Source organism: Natator depressus, chromosome 15 (assembly GCF_965152275.1).
Source record: "Natator depressus isolate rNatDep1 chromosome 15, rNatDep2.hap1, whole genome shotgun sequence".
In the NCBI taxonomy this organism is placed as follows: domain Eukaryota; kingdom Metazoa; phylum Chordata; order Testudines; family Cheloniidae; genus Natator; species Natator depressus.
In genome coordinates, this window is record NC_134248.1 from 26398399 (window position 1) to 26418034 (window position 19636).

Consider the following 19636-nt stretch of genomic DNA (forward strand, 5'->3'; position numbering starts at 1 on the left):
GGAGTAGTGGTGGGCAACCTGCGGCCCACAGGCCACACACGGCCCATCAGGGTAATCGGGTGGCGGGTCACAAGACAGTTTATTTACACTGACCGTCTGCTGCCACAGCTGCTCGTTGTGGCTCGGCTCCTCCCTCAGACAAGGGAGCCCTTTTACAGCTTTGAAATAGAGTGGCCAGCTCTGGCAATGATGTGGGAGAACGGAATCCAGCTAAACCATCTCATGGCCTGTCAGTGGGTTACCCTGATGGGCTATGTGTGGGCTGCAGGTTGCCCACCACTGCTGGGGACGGTAGGGTCAGGGTCCAGCCCTGAGTGGCGGGCAGCAGGCTCTGGCCATGGGGCTCCACCCCCCCCCAGCTGTGAGGCTCACATCCCCATTGCTCCTGGCCCTCGCTGCCTTCCCCAGCCCATTATGCTCTCCCTCCCCCCCCCAAATACCTGCCCCCTACTGACCTCCCCATCTAAGGCTTAATTTGCCCCTGGGCTTGCCAGGCCTGAGTGTGTCTGCTGCTGTGAAAAGTGCTGTTTGTTACTATCACTTTTCACAGCAGCAGAGTCTTCTTTAAAAAGACAAGACCCTGCAGAGCAGCTTATTTGTGTTTCTGTTCTGTTTAGGGCCAGTAAAGAAGAGAGACAACGACATTATTTTTATTATTGAGTCTGCAAAAGGGGTCAATAAATTACAAGTAGTTGGACATGTGTATGTGCCTATTTAGGAAAAATTTGTCAGTGCGGCCATCAGCAAGAGTTTTAGGCCTCACTTTGAGGCTACCAAAAAAATGTGTTGCGAGACCCCCCTTCCCCCCACCCCCGGCCTAGTGCATCACAAGGGCTCTAACGGAGCATTAGTTTGTCAGCTTCTCCTTGTTAAGCAATCATTGCTGTTTAAGAGGTAACAAATGAAGCTGTATATAACCAGGGTAGGCAAACTTTTTGGCCCAAGGCCTGCTTGGGGAAATTGCATGCAGGGCCATGAATGTAGGGCTGGGGCAGGGGTGCAGGCTCTGGCCCGGCACTGCTTACCTGGAGTGGCAGTGCTGCTAAGGCAGGCTGCCTGCCCTGGCCCTATGCTGCACGGCTCCCAGAAGCGGCTGGCACTACATCCCTGGGGGAGGGGTTCCTGGCCACTGGGAGCTTTGGGTGTGTATCCACAAGTTAGGGCAGTGTGTGAAGTCCTCTGCCTGCCACCGCCCCCCCAGGGGAGCAGAATGGTGCCACAGGGGTGGCAAGCCCACAGGCTGCATCCAAAGCCCTGAGGATCCAGCCCATGGGGCTGTAGTTTGCCCACCCCTGCTGTTAATTCTTTAAGCAGATATTCAAGTCTATAGAGTACAGACTCATTGTATACAACTTTTGTGTAGCTTTTTCTCCTTTATTGCTCACATGGGATGGTGGCTTCCAGCAGCCCCTTTGTCATCAGTAACTGAGGATTTACATATTTATTGCAGCTTATGTGCTCTGAAGCAGCCACGCACAGAGCCAGTAACATCAGTACGTACACAGCAGCCATGGGAGGCAGCAATGGCTCTTCAGATAGTGATGTTGCTAGAAACTTGTGTGTAAGGACAAACTAAAGGGAAAGAGGCTGTATTTTGGATGAGCCCTTGAGATTTGAGGAATGTAGGTGACTTCTGCCACTTAAGCTCTCCCTGTCTTTTTATTATTAGTTATGAATGACCTGCAAGGATTAAACAGCTGGATTTGTAGACATATCCAGAAAAACAGATTCAACTTGTAGCAGTAGCTTGCACTGTACAAAAGGGACCTATGCAATGGGAGAAAGAAACCAGAGAGTATCATTCCCTGGGAAGGCAGATAGGAAGGGGAGAGTGTCTATTGCAAACTCATTTGCTGTCTGTTTGACTGTTCCTATCCCCCCCGGCTCCTCGTACAACCAAGCAACTGGGCCACCACCATTGAGCAGATACCGAAGAGAGGAAGAGTAACAAATATTGACAGCGGGGGGGGGGGGGGGGGACGACGGACACACGACTTTCCTCTAGCTGTGGTAAGCAGGCATGGATGTAAGGGGGAAGACATTAAGAAATGGAGAACTAAAGGCAGCAGGAAAGACTTGCTGGCACAGAGATCCATTAGATTATGGGCCAGTCTCCCTTAGTTGAAGGTGAAGCATCCCAGGGCTTTGTCAGAGAGGGACGGATCAGACAGCGTAACAACCTGTTAGGTCTATGATTTTATAGTTCAGACACCAACAGCTCTAATACTGATGTTTATTCCCTCATATTCCTCTGCCAGAGTCACTCAGTAATTAGGGAAGTTCTGTATATAGCAGGAACAGAGCAGAGTGTAGCCACCGCATGCACCAGTGCAAACATGATTTCATGTTCTCCAGTTGCAGTCATTTCTGAAGGCCCAATGCCAGCCTGAAGCATTTTACTGAATCTTTACATAGCTTCTAAAAAGGTGCGGGCTCCAGTTTCTCCATCAGGGATTTGATCCAGTTTGTGCCATTGATTAGTTTAGTGGTGGCAATGACATATTCTGTGCCTCCATCTTCCATCTGAGAAAGAAACCTCAGTGCAGCAATTTCAGCATAGGTCACGCCTCCCAGAAAGAACACCAGTGTTACTCTGTTTTCTCCCTGTTGACCTGAACATTTATAGAGACAGTTACAAACTGGACTGGCGCTGAAAGGACAGGGTTATTCTGAAGTCACCCTAGGTCCAAACTGAAGCACAGATTTTGGTCAAATTGCAAAAGTGATATGGAGCTGGTGGATAGAGCACTGAATGGGTTTTATTTCTGGCTCTGCCAGTGACCTCAGGCAAATCCCAGCCTCTCTATGGCTCAGTTTCCCTATTGTAAAATGGAGATAATACCTCCTTTGTAAATACTATGAGATTTACTGATGAAAAATGCTACACAGTACAATAGCTAGGAATTATTTCTACCACCTTAGGGCAATGATCAAAGGCAGCTCACTGTACTGAAGTTGGGAAGATAATAAACCTAGAATTACTAATCAAATGAACAGTCCAGGTGGATGCTGTCGGTCACTATATCAGACTCTGTAAGTGAATTAACAGTAGAACGGTCACAGACTAATCAAGTTACTCCAAAGAAGCTTACGCTTTTTTTGAAGGCCAGTCGGTAACTGCTGCCTCTCTTCAAAGTGGGGTCCTGGGAGCATCTTTAAAACTTCTTCTATGCTACGCCACCCTGGGCGAGCAAGCAGCTGTGCCAGACGCACACTTAATGGAGCATAGCCACTGTACACATATGAAATATCATTTGGGTTCTGTAGAAGGAGAGGGAAATGAACAGCAGTAGAGTTTTCTACTGAAAAGTGACACTTCAGCATATTAAAATCTTGCAAATGTACAAGCTCTCCCCACCCGCCACCTGAGTCCATCTTCCAACTGGTCTGTCTGTTGATAGAAGTATTCAGTTTACCTGTTCATTAACATCATCCATCCACAGCCGCATGGTTTTCCTGATTGTTGGGTAGTTGTTTCTGCTGCTTGTCTGAAGTTTTAAGAGTCCAGCCTTTTCCAGATTGTTTAAGGTTAATATATGTTCATAGCCGTAAGTCTGTAACATGAAGATTTTGCCTTTAATGTAGTACTGTCATTTACGCATCAAGAGCAAGTAGAAATAAAATCAGGGGATTTTTATGTAACACTAGACACTAACCAAACAACTTGCTGAAGTCTGAAATTTATAGACAAGACACCATCAAGGTTTGCAAGACAATGAGAGACATTTTAAATAGTGAATTCAATTAAACACTGATTTTAGGGACACAGTTTCAAGACAACTCATAGGGGAACAAGTGAGTGTGTAAAGTTAAAATGAATGTTTATAAATGTCTTTTTGCAGTGTGCAACAGAAAGCATGACAGTGGCCCAAAACAAAATTATATGCATGTTTTAAATATTAAATATATTTCACAGTTAAAAGTTTTTAAAAACACAGGACAGTGATTAAAAACACATGTAGGCCTTGATCCTGTGAAGTTTTACACATGTGAATAGTCCTATTTAACTCAGTTAGGATCACTCATGTGTGCACAGATATGTATGGTGTGCAAATCTTTCCAGGATTGAGGCCTTAATTTGCAAGGAATATCCACATTATTAGTTAAACAATTCTAGCCTGACCTGGAGAATCTCTCTTTTATAATGGTCCAACACCTTCTGCTTGAGTCCACTATTACACACGGACTGCAGGCAAACCAGCCTTAATATCTTGATCAGTGGATGTTTTTGAGCAATGCAATCTTCAGTGTAATTGTTGACCTATAAAGAAACAGACATCCAAGCTGTCAACCAAAAACCTAGGTTAGGATTTTAACAGAGCTGAAAAGAAAAGCTCTGTTTTTGCTCTTAATGGCAAAACAAAGATAATATTCTCGGAAGATGCTTTTACCTCCTTGTCCATCACTATGGGAAGGGTAAAACAGGGATCACAGCAGCTACATAAGCAGCTTAGATATATGCAAAATAGCTTTGTAGCGTTGGTGGTTCCAATTAACAAGCTTTGTCAATGGTGTTAACAATGGATATCTATGATCCTCTTTGATACACTGCAAGTGTTTTGCAAACTCTCATCCTTGATTCCCCACCCACCCCCATATCATTAGAGCACTACACAATTCAAAGCACAGCGCACTGAAGCTGTGTCGACAGTTGCCTGTACTGTACTCTATGCAGCAGAACCACAGCATTGTAACGGTGACCTTAGTCTCCCCGGGCCAATAGAATAGCACAGCAGCTATTGCCCATCCACACCAGAAGACAGACAGGAGGCCACGGATGCAGGTTAATTAGGCTGCAACTTTATTCACTTTAATGTCTAGGAAAAGCCAACAATAAATTGTACAGTGCAGGGAGGAGGGAGAATGGGCTCCCTGCTCATGCAGATTTAGGAACCCCCTATACTCAGCTCCCATAAAAGATGCTTTCCTGCCGAGCCTTTCCCAATCCAATTGATCGGATAAGCGTATCCCTTCCATAGCAAGTACCTGCCCTGGACAGCCACTACAAGTTATACATACAAGTTGCGAGATGATAACCTAACCCTCTATTCCACCCGCTTGGGTCCTCAGATCAGCTGTGTGGAAGGTGAAAAAACCCACCCTGCCTTGGCCAATCTGGCAGTGAGGGGAAAATTCCTTCCCAGCCCCCCAGAGAAGAGGCAACCAGAGTAATGGCCACAGAATGCCAAAAGCAAACCTGGTCCTTTGCAAAGTACATGGATAGGTAGGTGGGAGCTTCCAGCCAGATCCTCATAAAGAGGCCCTCTTCGTGGCTACGTGGGGTATAAATACCTCTCTCAGTCATCAGGAAGGGCAATACAGTAATCTTGGCCTGGCCCCAACTGGATCCTTCCCTTCCTGTCCATCGCTGTAAGCTTTCCTCCGTTTTGGCCCTGTTACAAGGGAGCCCATAAAGGGGCAAAGCCCCTTTTCGTCCAACTTACCAGACCAAGACATACTTATAAAAAGCCTACTTAAATTGTGCCCACTGCATCCTAAGTGGAATGCACCACTTGGAAAGAACATCTCCAAAACGCACAAGGAACACACTAAAAGTTTTCAAGACTGACATCAAATCAGAGTCAGCCATTGTCTAGGTTTCTCTGTATTAACACACCCCCACCAAGTTTTGTGATTAGGAGACTGTGGTTAGAAGATAAAAATCACGTAAAGGCAAGATCTTGCTCTTCACCCACCTTGTCAGTGTCTATTCCTGACATGAACTCTTGTTCCACTGTCAAATTATCAAAGAAATCTTCTGATGCTTAAAAAAAAAAACAAATTCAATACATTAGTAAGCTGGTACCTAAAAATAAGGGTCAGTTTATCTGTGTATTAGATGGTGTCGCAGAGTCGCCCAAGTACAAATAAGGCCAGTATTTTGCTCCTGGTGTCTGAATTTTTTATGAAATCAGCAAAGTTGTATCTTTGGCTGCAAGACATAACACAAGATCAACTGTAGGTGGAATACTGAAAAGGATACTCACTAGTAATGTCTTTGATTAGCTCCGCAATTGAGGTGTGGTTTGCTAGAGAACTTCTTGCTGCCTGCATGTGTGGCAGCTGTGAAACGAACTGCTTGATCTCCCCAACTGTTTTCGCATGGTGTCTTTCCTAAAAACCCAGCAATGACACTTTAGAGCTTATTCATTATAATAATCAATGTCTGCAAATCATTTCATCAAAAGGTGTGTTTTTGTCTGTTTAGCGTGTACTGTGTTCATTGCTTTACGAAAAATGGAAAGTAGTGAGCTTCATTACTGTCATCTTGAAACACTGATCGGTTACCTTCAGTGACATCTGACCTTTCAGATAGGCCGCATTTACAAAAATATATTGTTTCCTAGAACAGCACTGTTGCTTCATCAGTTTATAAAGCTGTTATGTAAATGCACCATGAGAAAACCACCACTGGCATCAGAGTGATATCTTATTTTGCAAGAGAGGCTGCTAATCACGTTTCTCTGTGCAATTATATTCAAATAGTAGAGCATCTTGCACTCCTATTGTGCTTTCCATCCAAAGATCCCAGAGTACTTCTCAAGTGTTCGTTAAGCAAGCCTCAATTGCCCTCTGAGGTTGGCAAGTATTATTATCCCCATTTCACAGATAGGGAGTCTGAGGCCCACAAAAGTGAAGTTTTATTTCCTTTGGTAGATAAGAACGGCTGCTGATCCTCCACACATATACATCAAGTAGTATGAGGAGATCTTATCTTATTCAAGATCTTATCATTAAGTGTCACTGGATTTGAGATGCAGTCACTGTGACATACTATTTCGAAAGCATAGACACTGTAGCTGCTCTGTAGCTAAGGAGTTAAATCCCTAGGATAAGGTAACATACAGTAGATATTAAACCAATCTTATAAAATTCTACTGACCCATTTACTCAGGTGGGTCTTTTTTTGACAGGCATGTAAAATATTAGCTTAAATTCTTATCTTTATTTCTGTCAAATATAAGGAGAATCCTTGAGAAAGCAGAAAGAAAAGGAGATTGCAGATGTCTCACTGCTCTCTCCCGCCTTAGGTCTAGTTTAGAAAAGAGACTGAAAATCTTATGCAACAGTTTCAAACATTTCAGGGATCTGCAATCTGCAAAGTGTTGCCTGAAACATTTTAAAAGCTACACTCGAAGGGCTGTAAAGAGAAGAAGCAAAGGAAACTGCAAAGATGAAACCCAGGTTGAAAGATGATATTACAATGTTCTATCAATGGGTAGTAGAGAGTATAAAACTTCACGTTCATTACAGAGCTGGACAAGATGGCGTAAGGAGGCAGGTTTAATGGTTAAAGCAGGGACTGGGTCAGAAACATGGGGCATTCTGGTGCTGGCACTGCCACTGACTTGTTGCCTGACTGATGGTTAAGCATGTTATCCAGCTCCACCATGCTTCAGTTTCCCCACTGCAAAACAGGGAGAACACACCCCTCTCTCGCAGGGTGTACGACTTAACTAGCATTTTTGAAGCTCTCAGCTCCTCAGATGAAAGCTGTCAGAGAAGCGTGAAGTGCTTGGCGTACCCTGAGGAAGGGGAATAGAGAGTATTTCCCCTCTCTCCAAAACTGAATAGCAGCCTATTTAGTTTGAAACAACTTTTAAAATAAGTCCCAATCGTTAAAGTCTGCCCCAAGCAATCTAGAAAACCTGGTCTGATGAAGCGCAGACATCTATGAATTCTTAGAACAATTCAGACATTTGTGTTTTGCCCAGTCAACCCATCCACATCTTGTCACAATGAATACAAAAGTAAGCGCTCTTAAAAATTATCTTGACTAAAATGTAAACTATACAAATGGGCAAGTACAGGCAGGAGAGCGATAATGAAGTCTGAAATTTACAAGCCCTTCGCTGCCAGAGTACTGCTGTTTCATTATCACCTATTACATCTGACAAAATCTCACATCTCTTTCCTCCCTTCCAGTGTGAAGTATTTTAATCTTTGGGAGTTTCCAACACTAATACCCCAGTAAGTGTCTATTACTGCAAGTCAAATCTGAATGCACAATTTAGATGGATATATGGTACATCTAACTGGCCTTAAGATTGGCAGAAGTGACTAAAAGCAGATGGAAGGAACACAAAATTAACAGTGTCAGCACAGCACGTCACACAGTTAAGCACTGTGTGACTTTTGTTTCCTCGTTTTGCATGTGTATTTGTTTTTAAAAGCGGGGGGTAGGGGGAGAAGAGTGTTCAATTCTACAGCTAATGAGCAACAGCTGACAGGCCAACTGAGTCTCACTGTTGGTAAACTGCACACCTGTAATAGGTGCCAATTGGCTAAAAGGCAACTAGTGTCTATTAGTCCTTAGCCACGTACACTCTTATTATTGTGTATTTGACTGTGGCAGCAGCTAGAAGCGGTCAGGATCCCATTGTTGCGTGTACAAAATCTAGCACAAAGAGATGGCCAAGCCCCAAAGAGCTTGCAGTTGAAGAAATCCTTAAACCAGCATAAGCGCCTCCCATTCTCTAGCCAGCCCTCCACTGGTCTTATGCCCCACTCCTCCAATTGCAAGTTCTTCGGTTTTCCTAAAGGAGGGAGGATGATCCAGTCACTCAGATTCAATTCCCTGCTGTGTCTCCGACTGTGTGTGTGACTGTGACACCCTGTACCCCATGTTCACCACTTGTATATGGTTATGATATCTTTTGTGCAAAGTATGCCTCATCCTGTTGAAATGTGTGAAACAAACATGGCATGTAAAATTATGAGGTTTTGCTATAGGATTGTTACTGAAACATGCTGTGGTTCTGAGTAAGGCCCACAAACCAACTTCTCAGAGACAAAAACACCCTAGCACGCCAGCAAAGTGCTAAGGCGCCATTACCGGTGTAATCGGACAGTCTCCAGTGGTGGTGGTGGGGGAGTTGTAAACAAGAAAATTTACAATTCATCTGAAGGACAGTTTGGAGCTCACGTATGCAATGGAACTGCCTGGCCCCATAACTCAGGAAGGAATTTTTCAGCACAAAGGGTTGAGGGTATAAGAAGGGGAGAAAAAAAGTGTCCCTAGCCACCTTTCCATCTCTCTGCTGATGACAACAACGACTCTGAAAAAACTGAACAAAGCAGGGGAGTGGGCCCAGGCCAACCTGTGAAATGTACTGCAGCACATAGTGAGACAAGCCTTTTGCTTTGAAGCCTATTAGCCTTGGTAAAGTTTAGGAATTAGGTTGTGTGTTTATCCTTTTATTTCTTTTGTAACCAGTTCTGACTTCTAGGCCTTATCACTTGTCATCTATCTTTCTCAAGTTAAGAAACTTGTTTTATTTAAATCAGTGTGTTTTGCTGAAGTACTTGGGAATCTCTACTTAAGTCAACAAGCCTGGTGCGTAATCATTACCAATTGCTGGAGGGATGAACTATCTAGGAGCTTGGACTGTCAAGTGGGCTACTGAGCAGTACAAGACGCACATGTCTGGGGAGCAAGGCGTGGGCTGAGGGATATCCGGGTGTGGCTCTGTATGCAATTCATGGATGGCTGGGCATAGCAGTCATGTGTTCAGGTCGGAGTGACTTTGCATGCTGGTGGCAGAGTGAGCAGAGCCTGGACGGGCTGGTGTTCATCAGGAAAGTAGTATAAAAGGCATCCCAGGCTGGAGAGCTAAGGGGACACAGCAGGCCACAGGTTCAGATTGCACCCTGGGGAATGTCACAGTGACTTTTGGCAAGTCACTTAGGGTGAAATCCTGTTGCCACTGAAGTCAAAGGAAGTTTTATCAGTGACTTCAGTTGGGCCAGTATTTCACTTTTTGTGGCTCAGTTCTCCATCTGTACAATGGGGATAACAACATTCTCCTACTTCACAGGAGTGCTGAGAGGATAAACACACTCCAGATTTTGAGGTGTGATAATGAGCGCTATATAAATATCAAGTCTGATTTAGACTGTAAGCTCTTTTGGGCAGGGACAAGTCTTTATTTCTGGTATTTTTATGATGCACTTAGCACGCTGGGTGGTGCTATAAAGTTAATAAATGGGCTATTACCAGCAGGAGAGTGAGTTGGGGGGGGGGGGAGAGGGTGAGAAAACCTGGATGTGCACTGGAAATGGCCCAACTTGATTATCATACACATTGTCAGGAAAGTGATCACTTTAGATAAGCTATTACCAGCAGGAGAGTGGGGTGGGAGGAGGTATTGTTTCATGGTCTCTGTGTATATAATGTCTTCTGCAGTTTCCACAGTATGCATCCGATGAAGTGAGCTGTAGCTCACGAAAGCTTATGCTCAAATAAATTGGTTAGTCTCTAAGGTGCCACAAGTACTCCTTTTCTTTTTGCGAATACAGATTAACACGGCTGTTACTCTGAAACCAGTTAATAATAATGAGGCTTTAGATTAGTTTAAGATGCTTAAGCTACTTCAAGACCCTAAAGAGTTTTAAAGTGGAGATGAGCTCAAGCCAAAACCTGGAATCTGAACCATCACTAACTATGGGACAGTCTGGATCCCATGTGTTCAGTTTACTGAAAACTACTAGGGAAATAAAATGCCAAAGGCTGCATTCATGTAATACTAAGGTAGGCATTGGAAGGGGTATTAGTGGATCTTAGCCTTGTTTCATGCTCAAATCTGCAGAGCAGTCAGGCCCAACTCTCCACCCAGAAAGAGCAGACTGCCCAGATGACATGCTACTGGGCAGTACTACGGTGTACAAGTCCTTTACCTCAAAGGCTGCAGATATGATTTTGGCTTTCTTGCTTAGCACTGACCCCACAGCATTGAAGTTCTTGTCTCGAATTTCAGCATACAGCTCCTCAGCAGAATTCAGCTGAAGCTTCTTCGGTTCCGTGGGGAGATCCTTGCCACCCTCACCCTGCTTCTTAGGGGCAAACTTTTCAGGAGGGAGTTTCACATAAGCTACCAACACAGCAAGAAAATAAATGACAAATTAGAGCTCAAACCCCAGGACTTAAACTGACCAACCAACCAAAACCTTTCCCCAAGCAAGAGGCAGCTCTAGCCTTGTGTAAACACCCATATTACAACTTGGAAGAAATGTTGCCACATATAAGAGGATTTCCCCTAATTTGAAAGGGTAAAAATCCCTACTAGCTACATGTAAACAAGGAGCCCTATACACAGATCTATACAGTACCAGAGAGATGCCTTCTGCTCACCCTCATCAGTACATTAGGTGGAAGTTACCAGCTCCACATGCTTCTGGCCCTACAGTTTTCATGATCCCATGGAGCGTAAAGAAAGCGGGGTAAACGGCTTTACAAAGCGCGTGCAGAGAGCATCAGCTTCAGTGGAGGGTGGAAACTAACAGCATGTTGAGGGGACATTTTAGCTAAAATCCCTATTCTTGTGAAAAGTGCCCTGGGATCACTAATGTACTGCTGACATCCCAAGGACTCACACGTAGCGAAGAGCATTGTGCTCAATTCGTCTTCTTGGGACAGATGAAGCACTGAGCTCACCTTTTTGGGATTGAAACCAGGGTTCTTAATTACATCAAGCAACTAAGCCACCCCTCTGTAGGTTCAGCTAAATTATTCTCATCTTCATCCCAAATTCCACTTGGCACCCTGCACTTTATTCTAGCGCTCAGGAATTTTATTCTACTCCATTCGTTTCACTATCCATGGTTTGCTGCACTTACTATTTTGAATTCCATATATTTCATCAATCAGGCCTTCATATGTAAGCTGAGTAGCTAGAGGCGACAACAGGTCTACATTGCGGTCAAGCAACAAGAGGGTATCAAAGACTGGAAATATTGAGTTCTGGCCTCCAGGGAACTCTCGCTTCATCCTGATCATCATGTTAGCCACATGCTGGAAATAAAATATTTGGTTCGTTATGGCTCAGACCATGAAGGGTGGCTGTGATAACTAGCTTTAGAGACATATGCACGTATGAAAACAGGAAAAGAAGTGCATGTATAAGAAGTGAATGGGAGGAGAGGCAAGCTGTGTAACTGGTACAACTGGAGGAAGGGCCATTAAGAAACAAACCGAACTATTCTACGACAAAACTGGCTAGTTTAGTCTGACAGAATGGTCACAGAACCTGAACTCTGCATTCAGTTCCAGATGCCTCCTTACCAAAAGAGATATTTATGAACCGCACGGAGTTCAGAGAATAAGAACAAAAATGATCTGGTAAGAGGGACCGAATTATGGGGAGAGAGCAAAAGGATACAACACATGTAACTTGACTAAGTGATGAATAAAGATGAAGGTACATAAACCCTTCAGCTATCCGCAGTCGGTTAACTCCAAGGAGGGAGGGGAATTATTTAGAGTGGTTAAGAGAGTCTAACTAGGAGAAAAGGGATGAAGTTAGGTCAAATATCAAGGAATCTTCTTGACAGTGAAATCTATTTGTCTGTGGAACTGTCTTCCGTGGGGAGGCGTGCAAGCCCGACTGGTTGGGATATTTAAATTAAATTACACAAAGCACTAAAGAGGTACAGCAGAGAACATTCATTCATTGGTCAGGGTCAATAGGTCTTTATCAACTCCAATTTACTCATAGATTCGTGGACTTTAAGTCAGAAGGGACCATTGTGATCATCTAGTCCAGGGGTCTCAAACACGCATGCAGCCCGTGGGGTTATTTCCTGCGGCCCGCCAAGCTCCTCCCACCCCCCGGAGTTGTTTCCTGCGGCCCACCAAGCTCCCCTCCCCCTCCCCCCAGTGCGCCGCGTCCCCGCTCCTCTGCCTACTTGCAGGCGCTGTTTGGCGGCGCAGAGCGCTTTCCAGGAGGGAGGGGGGAGGAGCGGGGAACCGCACGCTCAGGGGAGGAGGCGGAGAAGAGGCAGGGATTTGGGGAAGGGTTTGGAATGGGGGCAGGGAAGAGGTGGGAAGAGGCAAGGCAGAGACAGGGCCTCATGGAAGGGGTGGAGTGGGGGCAGGGCCGGGGACAGCGCGGGGCAGTGGTGTCAGTGATGCGGCCCTCGGGCCAATGTACTAGTCTTTATGTGGCCCTCGTGGTGATTCGAGTTTGAGATCCCTGATCTAGTCTGACCTCCTGCACATTACAGGCCACAGAACCTCACCCACAAATTTCTGGGATTCCAACATCATAGCGTTCATGAAAACCAAGTGAACTGTCCAAACTCCAGTGAAATACAGACATACATATCACCGCATGTCAGCCTCTCAGCAGCCAGCTGACTTTCACCAGGGAGGGGGAGAAGATATCTGGGCAGGCAAGAAGACCAGTAGGGAACACACTTATAAACACGTTCCTTTAGGGGAGCAACTCAGAGGGGGCTCGTGACAGTAAAACCCGCAGTGACAGATTGACTGAGAATTGTTTCAGCCAACAAGAGCCCAAGCAGCAAAATGCAGCTCGTGACCCACAGTATCAATAAACCCAACACACATTAGTGGCAGCTCCAAAACAACCACCAGAAACAAAAGGATTTACCTTCTTAGAAACAAAGATGTTTTAAATTTGTTTTACCCGTGCACAATCCCCCTTCCCGAAGATCTGTGGGATAGTTCCATAAAGTGCCTGTAAGGTCATCAGTCCCTTGGCTGCATGGTACAGACTTGTCTGGTCACTCTCCAAGTAACACTCCTAAATGACAGGGAAAGGAAGGTTACAGAAACGGAGGATATTTAATTAGCCTGATCATCTTAAACGTAGAACCTGGCTGAACTGGATGGCTTGAGGGATTGCTTAAAGGATACGGAGCCTTTCACCTCCAGGTTTCAGTGATCCAAAGTCATTACTTGCTATCAGCGAGCACTGGGATACCAGCTGGTGCTTCGCTGCAGGCCCCAGTGGACAAGCATGCAGGTCACAAAATCATCATTATAGTTAGCACTAGCTGTCCAACTGAAGGGTTGTCTATATGAACAGTGAGTGCACGCTGAGCTGGGGTGTAAATCTACCCCACACTGACCTGCCATACACCAACTGTCCATGAGGACCCTGCTGCCACGCACTAAAAGTTCCCCAGTGGACTCTGATCTACCCTGCTTTCAAAGCTAGCACACAATAGATGTATGCCCCAGCTTGCCCTGCACCAATGGTTTGTATACACAAGCCCACAGAAGATGCTCCAGGAGTGAATGGGCTGTGGAGACTAAGCTAGCCCTTCCTGCCCTTCTACATGGGGTCAGGGTCGAGGAACCTTGCCCCGCCTCCTCCCCACCCCCTGCAGTACACGTTCTGTGGTTAAATAGGACAGTGATCTCCAGCAATGCCAACTGGGGACGTTTCCAGCACTAAACTCACTTTAAAAAGTGAGTCAGAGCGTGAAAGTGAATGCTACCGCTCACTATGCTATTTAGCCGTCCATACAGCATTGCAGGTGCAGGCTGGTTGTTTAGACACATGCACAGAACAACCAAAAATTCAGTTTGTGAGAAAAAATGACCGTGAGATTAAGCCCAGCGCTCTCCTCCACAGAGTAGAGAGACCTTAACCGTGAGAAGAATTCAAGAGGAGGGGGAAGTTTACAGCTGGGGCCAGGAGCGACAATGGGTAGTTTGATTACTCCTCCTGGAAACACTGCTGCTGTGACACCAACCGGCGGTCCAGCGACAGGACTGCAAAGCAGCAACTTTGATGTGGGCCAGCAACAAGGGGAGCTGGATTCACAAGCCGCACAACTCCTCGTCCTGGGGGCTCTCTCTGCTCAGAGCAATTAGAGTTAATAACGACCATTCGGGAACTGTTACGAGATCAAACCCATTATTTTAGAATTCTCTAGCCAACGTGCTGCTCCTAATTTAATGCAGCAGAGTAACAGAGCTGAAACAACAAGTCTCTTTCCTGTGACTTGGTCAATTAGAAAATGTGTCACCAAGCTGGCAAGTTTTATCACGTCTGAACATCCTCTCTGCTGCTCACACAGGGCTAGATTCAATACACTAAGGGGAGATGGCTAAAGGAAGCCGCACACAGACTTAATGGCGCTACATGTGATGTGCTGGCAATGCAGGATATATATATACACAGCACTGTTGCCCATCTTAAGACAAGTGTTAAGTCTTTGTGTTGCTGTGGTGTGTGACACCCTAACAATTACAATTTACCCTTCTGTAACACAGGAAACTTCAAGTTCTTTATAAAGGTTAGTTATTTAAGCCTCACAAATTCTGTTCATGCAAGTATTACCCCATTAGAATAGATGGGAAAGCTGACACATAGCCTGGTAAAATGATGGGTCCTTGGGTGCATCATGGCATTCAGAAACAGACCCCAGGAGTTCCGACTCCCAGTCCACTGTTCTACTACAGTCCGATCACATTTGCCCTGTAACTCTTTTTATTGCCTTGTGGCTAATCAGTCTGAAAAGTGCTCTGAGATCCTTGGATGATGGATGCAACACAAATGTGCAAAGTATCTTTTCCCTCAAGGAAGAAATCAGCACTTACTTTAAATGCACTTTCAGACTCCATGGATAACAAGTCTCCATCAAACGGAATGAGGTCCAAACTGTACTGCTCTCTGTGAATGAAGGATCCCAGAACGCCCTGATCCTTCAGCCGCTGCTCGCACAATAGGCTGCGACGGGGCACAAACAAGATGTGGAAGTCCCTCAGTGGAGAGCGAACTCTGTCTTCACTGAAAGAGAGTCAGCTTAAGTTGTCATAAGACTGAGTACAGTAACACAGTACACTGACCTTGGTTTCTCAGATTGACAATACAGAAGACAAAGGGGCACTGAATGGAAGCAAGACAGAGTTCCTGATTGATACTTTCAAGTTCCTTATAAATAAAGGCAACCCTTCTCACAGCCTTTTATTTCAGAATATTTTGTACAAATCAACATCTTTACAGTGAAGGGGATGGCGCAAGGATTAAGCAGTAGGTCTGTGGCCTAAGCAGCTCGGCAATACTTATTCTGCCCAGATCTACAGGTTCGAATCCCAAGCAGGGTTGACTCGGCCTTTACCTTTTGCCGTTGACTGTGGGTGGGTCTTTCAAACAAGAGCTATCTGCTCTGATGAACATGAATGGTTCCAGGGCAATTAATAAAAACTGAGTAGAGATTTTCCCTGGTGTCCTTAACCAAAAATTTCCCCCTCTCCATCCTGTTGCTATGCACCTGCTTCTCATCCTCCAACCCCAGAAATGACGGCATTTCAGTGATGCTGTATGTATAGGCCATGATTCTGATCCCAGTCATGCCAAGTTGTGTAGTAGTTTCACACTGAAGTGAAAGACTTATTAGTGAGTGGGTTGAAATCTGCCCAACTTATGTCACTCATAACTTACGTCTGGTATGAACCTGGGATGGGAGGAGGAGGGGGGAAAAGAAACCATTAACTCCACTGCACCACCACAGCTCTGGGAAGCAGCTGTTGTCTTTTCACCGAAACACCAACTGTACCTGAGCACATTTTCAGCAATTATATCCATTAGCTCTAGCCTGGGCCTGACAAAGAAAATAATATTCTTGACATCAGCTGGGGGCAGACGGCCTGCCTTGAGGGTGAACATCTTCTCCACCTCATGTTCCTGTGAGGAGACAAAAATGGTATTCAATCAAGGTATCCAACTCCACTCCTGTTATTTTGAAAACTGGTTTCAGAAAGGGCCACATCAGCTGGAGTTGATCCGGTAGTTGTTACCGTGACACCTTATCTAAGGATAGCAACATGGATTTCTCTTCTATTTCCATATGCTGATTATATAAATTATTAGTTTACTGCATTACACCACCATTAAAGATGGAGGTTCTGCACATCTGGTCTGTGGGAGGCGAGTTGGCAGAAGAGCAGTAAGTGATATTCCAAAAGGCAGAGTCTGTTCTTGAAGCACATTTAGATTGTTGCTTTATAGCAGAGAAATAAAAGACTGGCAAACCGTGGTGACAGCATTGGACAGTAAGAATTAGGGTTTGAAAGGCAAAAACTAGGACAGTTTATAGAAATTGTGCTAACAGTCTCTAGAGGCAATTATGAGACTGAGGGTCCGAATAGCTTTTGAGAGTCTCAGTATTAATCAGCACAACATGAATGCCATGTAGGGCTTACCTTTAAAAGTGAGTATTGTGCAATTAATCCAAAGGGTCCTGTGAGGTACTCATCCCACACTATTGCCTAGGAAGAAAAAAATCCACGGAGAAAAGTCAGTTGCCCCAAAGAGGAAAGAAAACCCTGGGGAAGGTGAGCTGCCCTCAGAAGCTCAAACATTTGCTTTCCGAGGAAGTGCCGATTTTAAAAGACAATCATGAATTAACGGGTGAATTTCAACAACCCTTTGCCCATCTCTAGTTCCTTTCATCAGAGGAGCACAACACGCTTCAAATATGCTAATTAAACCTCCCAAGAGATTTTTACTGAATCGGAAAACCATGCAGCCTCAGTGAGTCTAGCAAAGGGGAAAGTGATAAGGAATTGAGGTGGCTGGACTCTGGGGCAAATCTGGTGCAGCTGCATTGACTACCCGGAAGACAGTAGAGTTCCACTCAGTGCAAGTACAAAACCTGACCCAGTGTCATGGTCACTGTCGACCAGTTTAGCGGGGCACCTGGTAAGAGCATTAAGTGAGCTTTCTACTCACCCTAGTGAAGACACGTCAAAGGCAAAACTTCCTGTGCAGTGACTGGTACATGCTGGGCTCTGCCTGCCTTACCCCACAGAGGTGGCTTCATTTTAATGATGCTGCACAGCATGGACATAGTTTGCGAAGCCACCAAGAGTCAGCAGTCCAAGCTCCTGTAACCATTTGTCATGACCACTTCAGCCACTGGCCAGCATGGCTGCTTTTCACTAAACTCCTGTTCTTCATGTACTACAACTCCACTCTTACCTGACTCTACCCTCACCGTCACCTCCTTCCTCTGCCTCTCCATGGTACTCTGTCTGTCCTCCACTAACTCCACACTGCACCTGACACTCCCTCCCAGAACCTTCTGAACGCATCTGGCCTACAGAGCAGTCCAGATGCCACAACCACACATCCTGCACCGTCTTCTGACTGAACTTGAGGCCTATAGGGCAGGGACTCAGTTGCTTGGCACATTCTGACCATAGGACAGCCCAGCACTGGGGCCAGCCTTACACAATGGCTGAGTTTCTAGTCTGAGTTTGCAAAGCATTTTGGGATAATTTATTACCACCCTTGAGCGGGCCTGTGCAGTGATGTTGCCATGGGCTCCTGAGGCTCTTTACTTCAGGGGTCCCTAGAGCGCACAGGGTGTCAAAGAAGCAGCTGGGCTGTTCCTAACACCTCTTCCTCTGCATGTAAGTGCTAGTCAAGTGTGAATGCAAGTGACAGAGAAAGGAATATTCCTTATTTTAGTTTGGATGTGTTTCCACATGGGATGTTTGGATGGGGGCTAGCTAAGGTCTAGAGCCCATGAGACAAGGTGCATTTACCGGAAGTCTGAAGTGCCTGGAGATGCTGAGACAGAAGGGCCTGGAAAGGGTATCGACTGTTATTGCTAGGCTGTTTATCAGGGAAATATCTGCAGACCAGGAAGGCCCGGTTGGCATCTCAAGGTGGGGCCACCCCCGCGGTTGTCAAAACTATAGACCAGGACCAGGCGAGAAGAGGAGTCGCTTCCCCAGCCCCTGAGAAGAGCCCAGAAAGGATCGTACAGCTGCAGATTAGGATGGGGGGGGGAAGAGACCAGAGCATCCCATAACGCTCTCAAACTACAGCCCCGGGGAGAGACATGGCACCCCGCGCCGGGGGAGGACAGGAGAAATTCCCCCGGGAGTCAGAGCTGCAAATCGAGAGGAGGTAAAGCCGGGGGCGGCCCCGCAGGGGTCTCGGAGCCGGGCAGGGAGAGGGGGGCGGCCCCGCAGCCGGACAGGTCGGAGCGGCGATGGGGCGGGGGGCAGCCCCGGTAGCCAGGGGCCTCGGAGCCGGACGGGGGGAGCAGTTATTGGCAGGCGCCGGAGGGGGAGGGGTCCCAGAGGCAGCGGTTCAGGCCCCCGGGCGAGGGGCGCTTGGCCGGGCCCCCTCACCTTGGAGCCCGCGCACTTGTCCAGGAACTCGCGCAGCTCCCTGCGCCCGGCCTCCCGCAGCGCCGTCAGGTTCACCCGGCCCGAGCTCAGGTGCGCCGCCATCCCGCGCCAGGCCCGGCCGGTCACATGACAGCGCCGATCACGTGACTCGGCGAGGCTCTCCATCTCCCCGCTCAGGCCCCGCCTCCTCGAGCCCCAGAAGGCTCCCAACGCCCCGGCCCCTCCCCGGAGCCCGGCTATAACGGCTGCCCCGCGCGCCGGGAGGCGGCAGCGCAGACACGTGACCCCAGTGACGAGGGCGGGTGTGGGACCGTGACCCGCGGAGCTTGTCCTGCCCCGGGGCATTCAAGGAGCTGTGAGGAGAGGGCAGCTGGGTACTAGAGTAACGGCCGCTCCCCCGGGGGGGGTATTGGGGTAGCGGGCCCTGCCCCGGGGGGGCCACTGGGATAACAGCTCCGGGGGGAAATATTGGGGTAACGGCCGCTGCCCTGGGGGGGGAATATTGGGGTAACGTCACCTTGCCTTGGGGGGGATATTGGGGTAACGGCCACTGGGATAACGTCACCTGCCCCCGGGGGGGGAAGGGATACTGGGGTAACAGCATCTGCCCCGGGGGTGGGGTACTGGGGTAACGTCACCTGTCCCCGGGGGGGGGAAGGGATACTGGGGTAACAGCATCTGCCCCGGGGGTGGGGTACTGGGGTAACGTCACCTGCCCCCGGGGGGGGAAGGGATACT

At 46.9% G+C, this 19636-nt stretch overlaps 1 protein-coding gene across 1 annotated transcript; it reads right to left on the minus strand.

Moving 5' to 3' along the window:
* Positions 1-1976: 1976 nt before the first annotated feature.
* Positions 1977-19062, minus strand: VPS33A (VPS33A core subunit of CORVET and HOPS complexes). Its single transcript, XM_074973270.1, has 13 exons — positions 18899-19062; positions 16958-17023; positions 16312-16439; positions 15353-15542; positions 13428-13544; positions 11617-11791; positions 10678-10871; positions 5988-6114; positions 5697-5764; positions 4124-4261; positions 3417-3554; positions 3093-3261; positions 1977-2612 (listed from the first exon to the last, which is right to left on the minus strand). Exons 1-13 carry the CDS (start codon positions 18998-19000, stop codon positions 2419-2421), a joined length of 1806 nt encoding a protein of 601 aa, XP_074829371.1. The 5' UTR covers positions 19001-19062; the 3' UTR covers positions 1977-2418.
* Between the last annotated feature and the right edge of the window lie 574 nt (positions 19063-19636).

Bases quoted from the DNA above. Each gene is read 5' to 3' on its own strand.
- VPS33A (XM_074973270.1), bottom strand. From the start codon at position 19,000: ATGGCGGCGCACCTGAGCTCGGGCCGGGTGAACCTGACGGCGCTGCGG. The intron at 16,440-16,957 runs GTAAGCCCTACA...GTCTCCTCACAG, and splicing joins CACAATACTCACTTTTAAAG to GAACATGAGGTGGAGAAGAT. The intron at 3,262-3,416 runs GTAAACTGAATA...CTCCTTCTACAG, and splicing joins TGGATGATGTTAATGAACAG to AACCCAAATGATATTTCATA.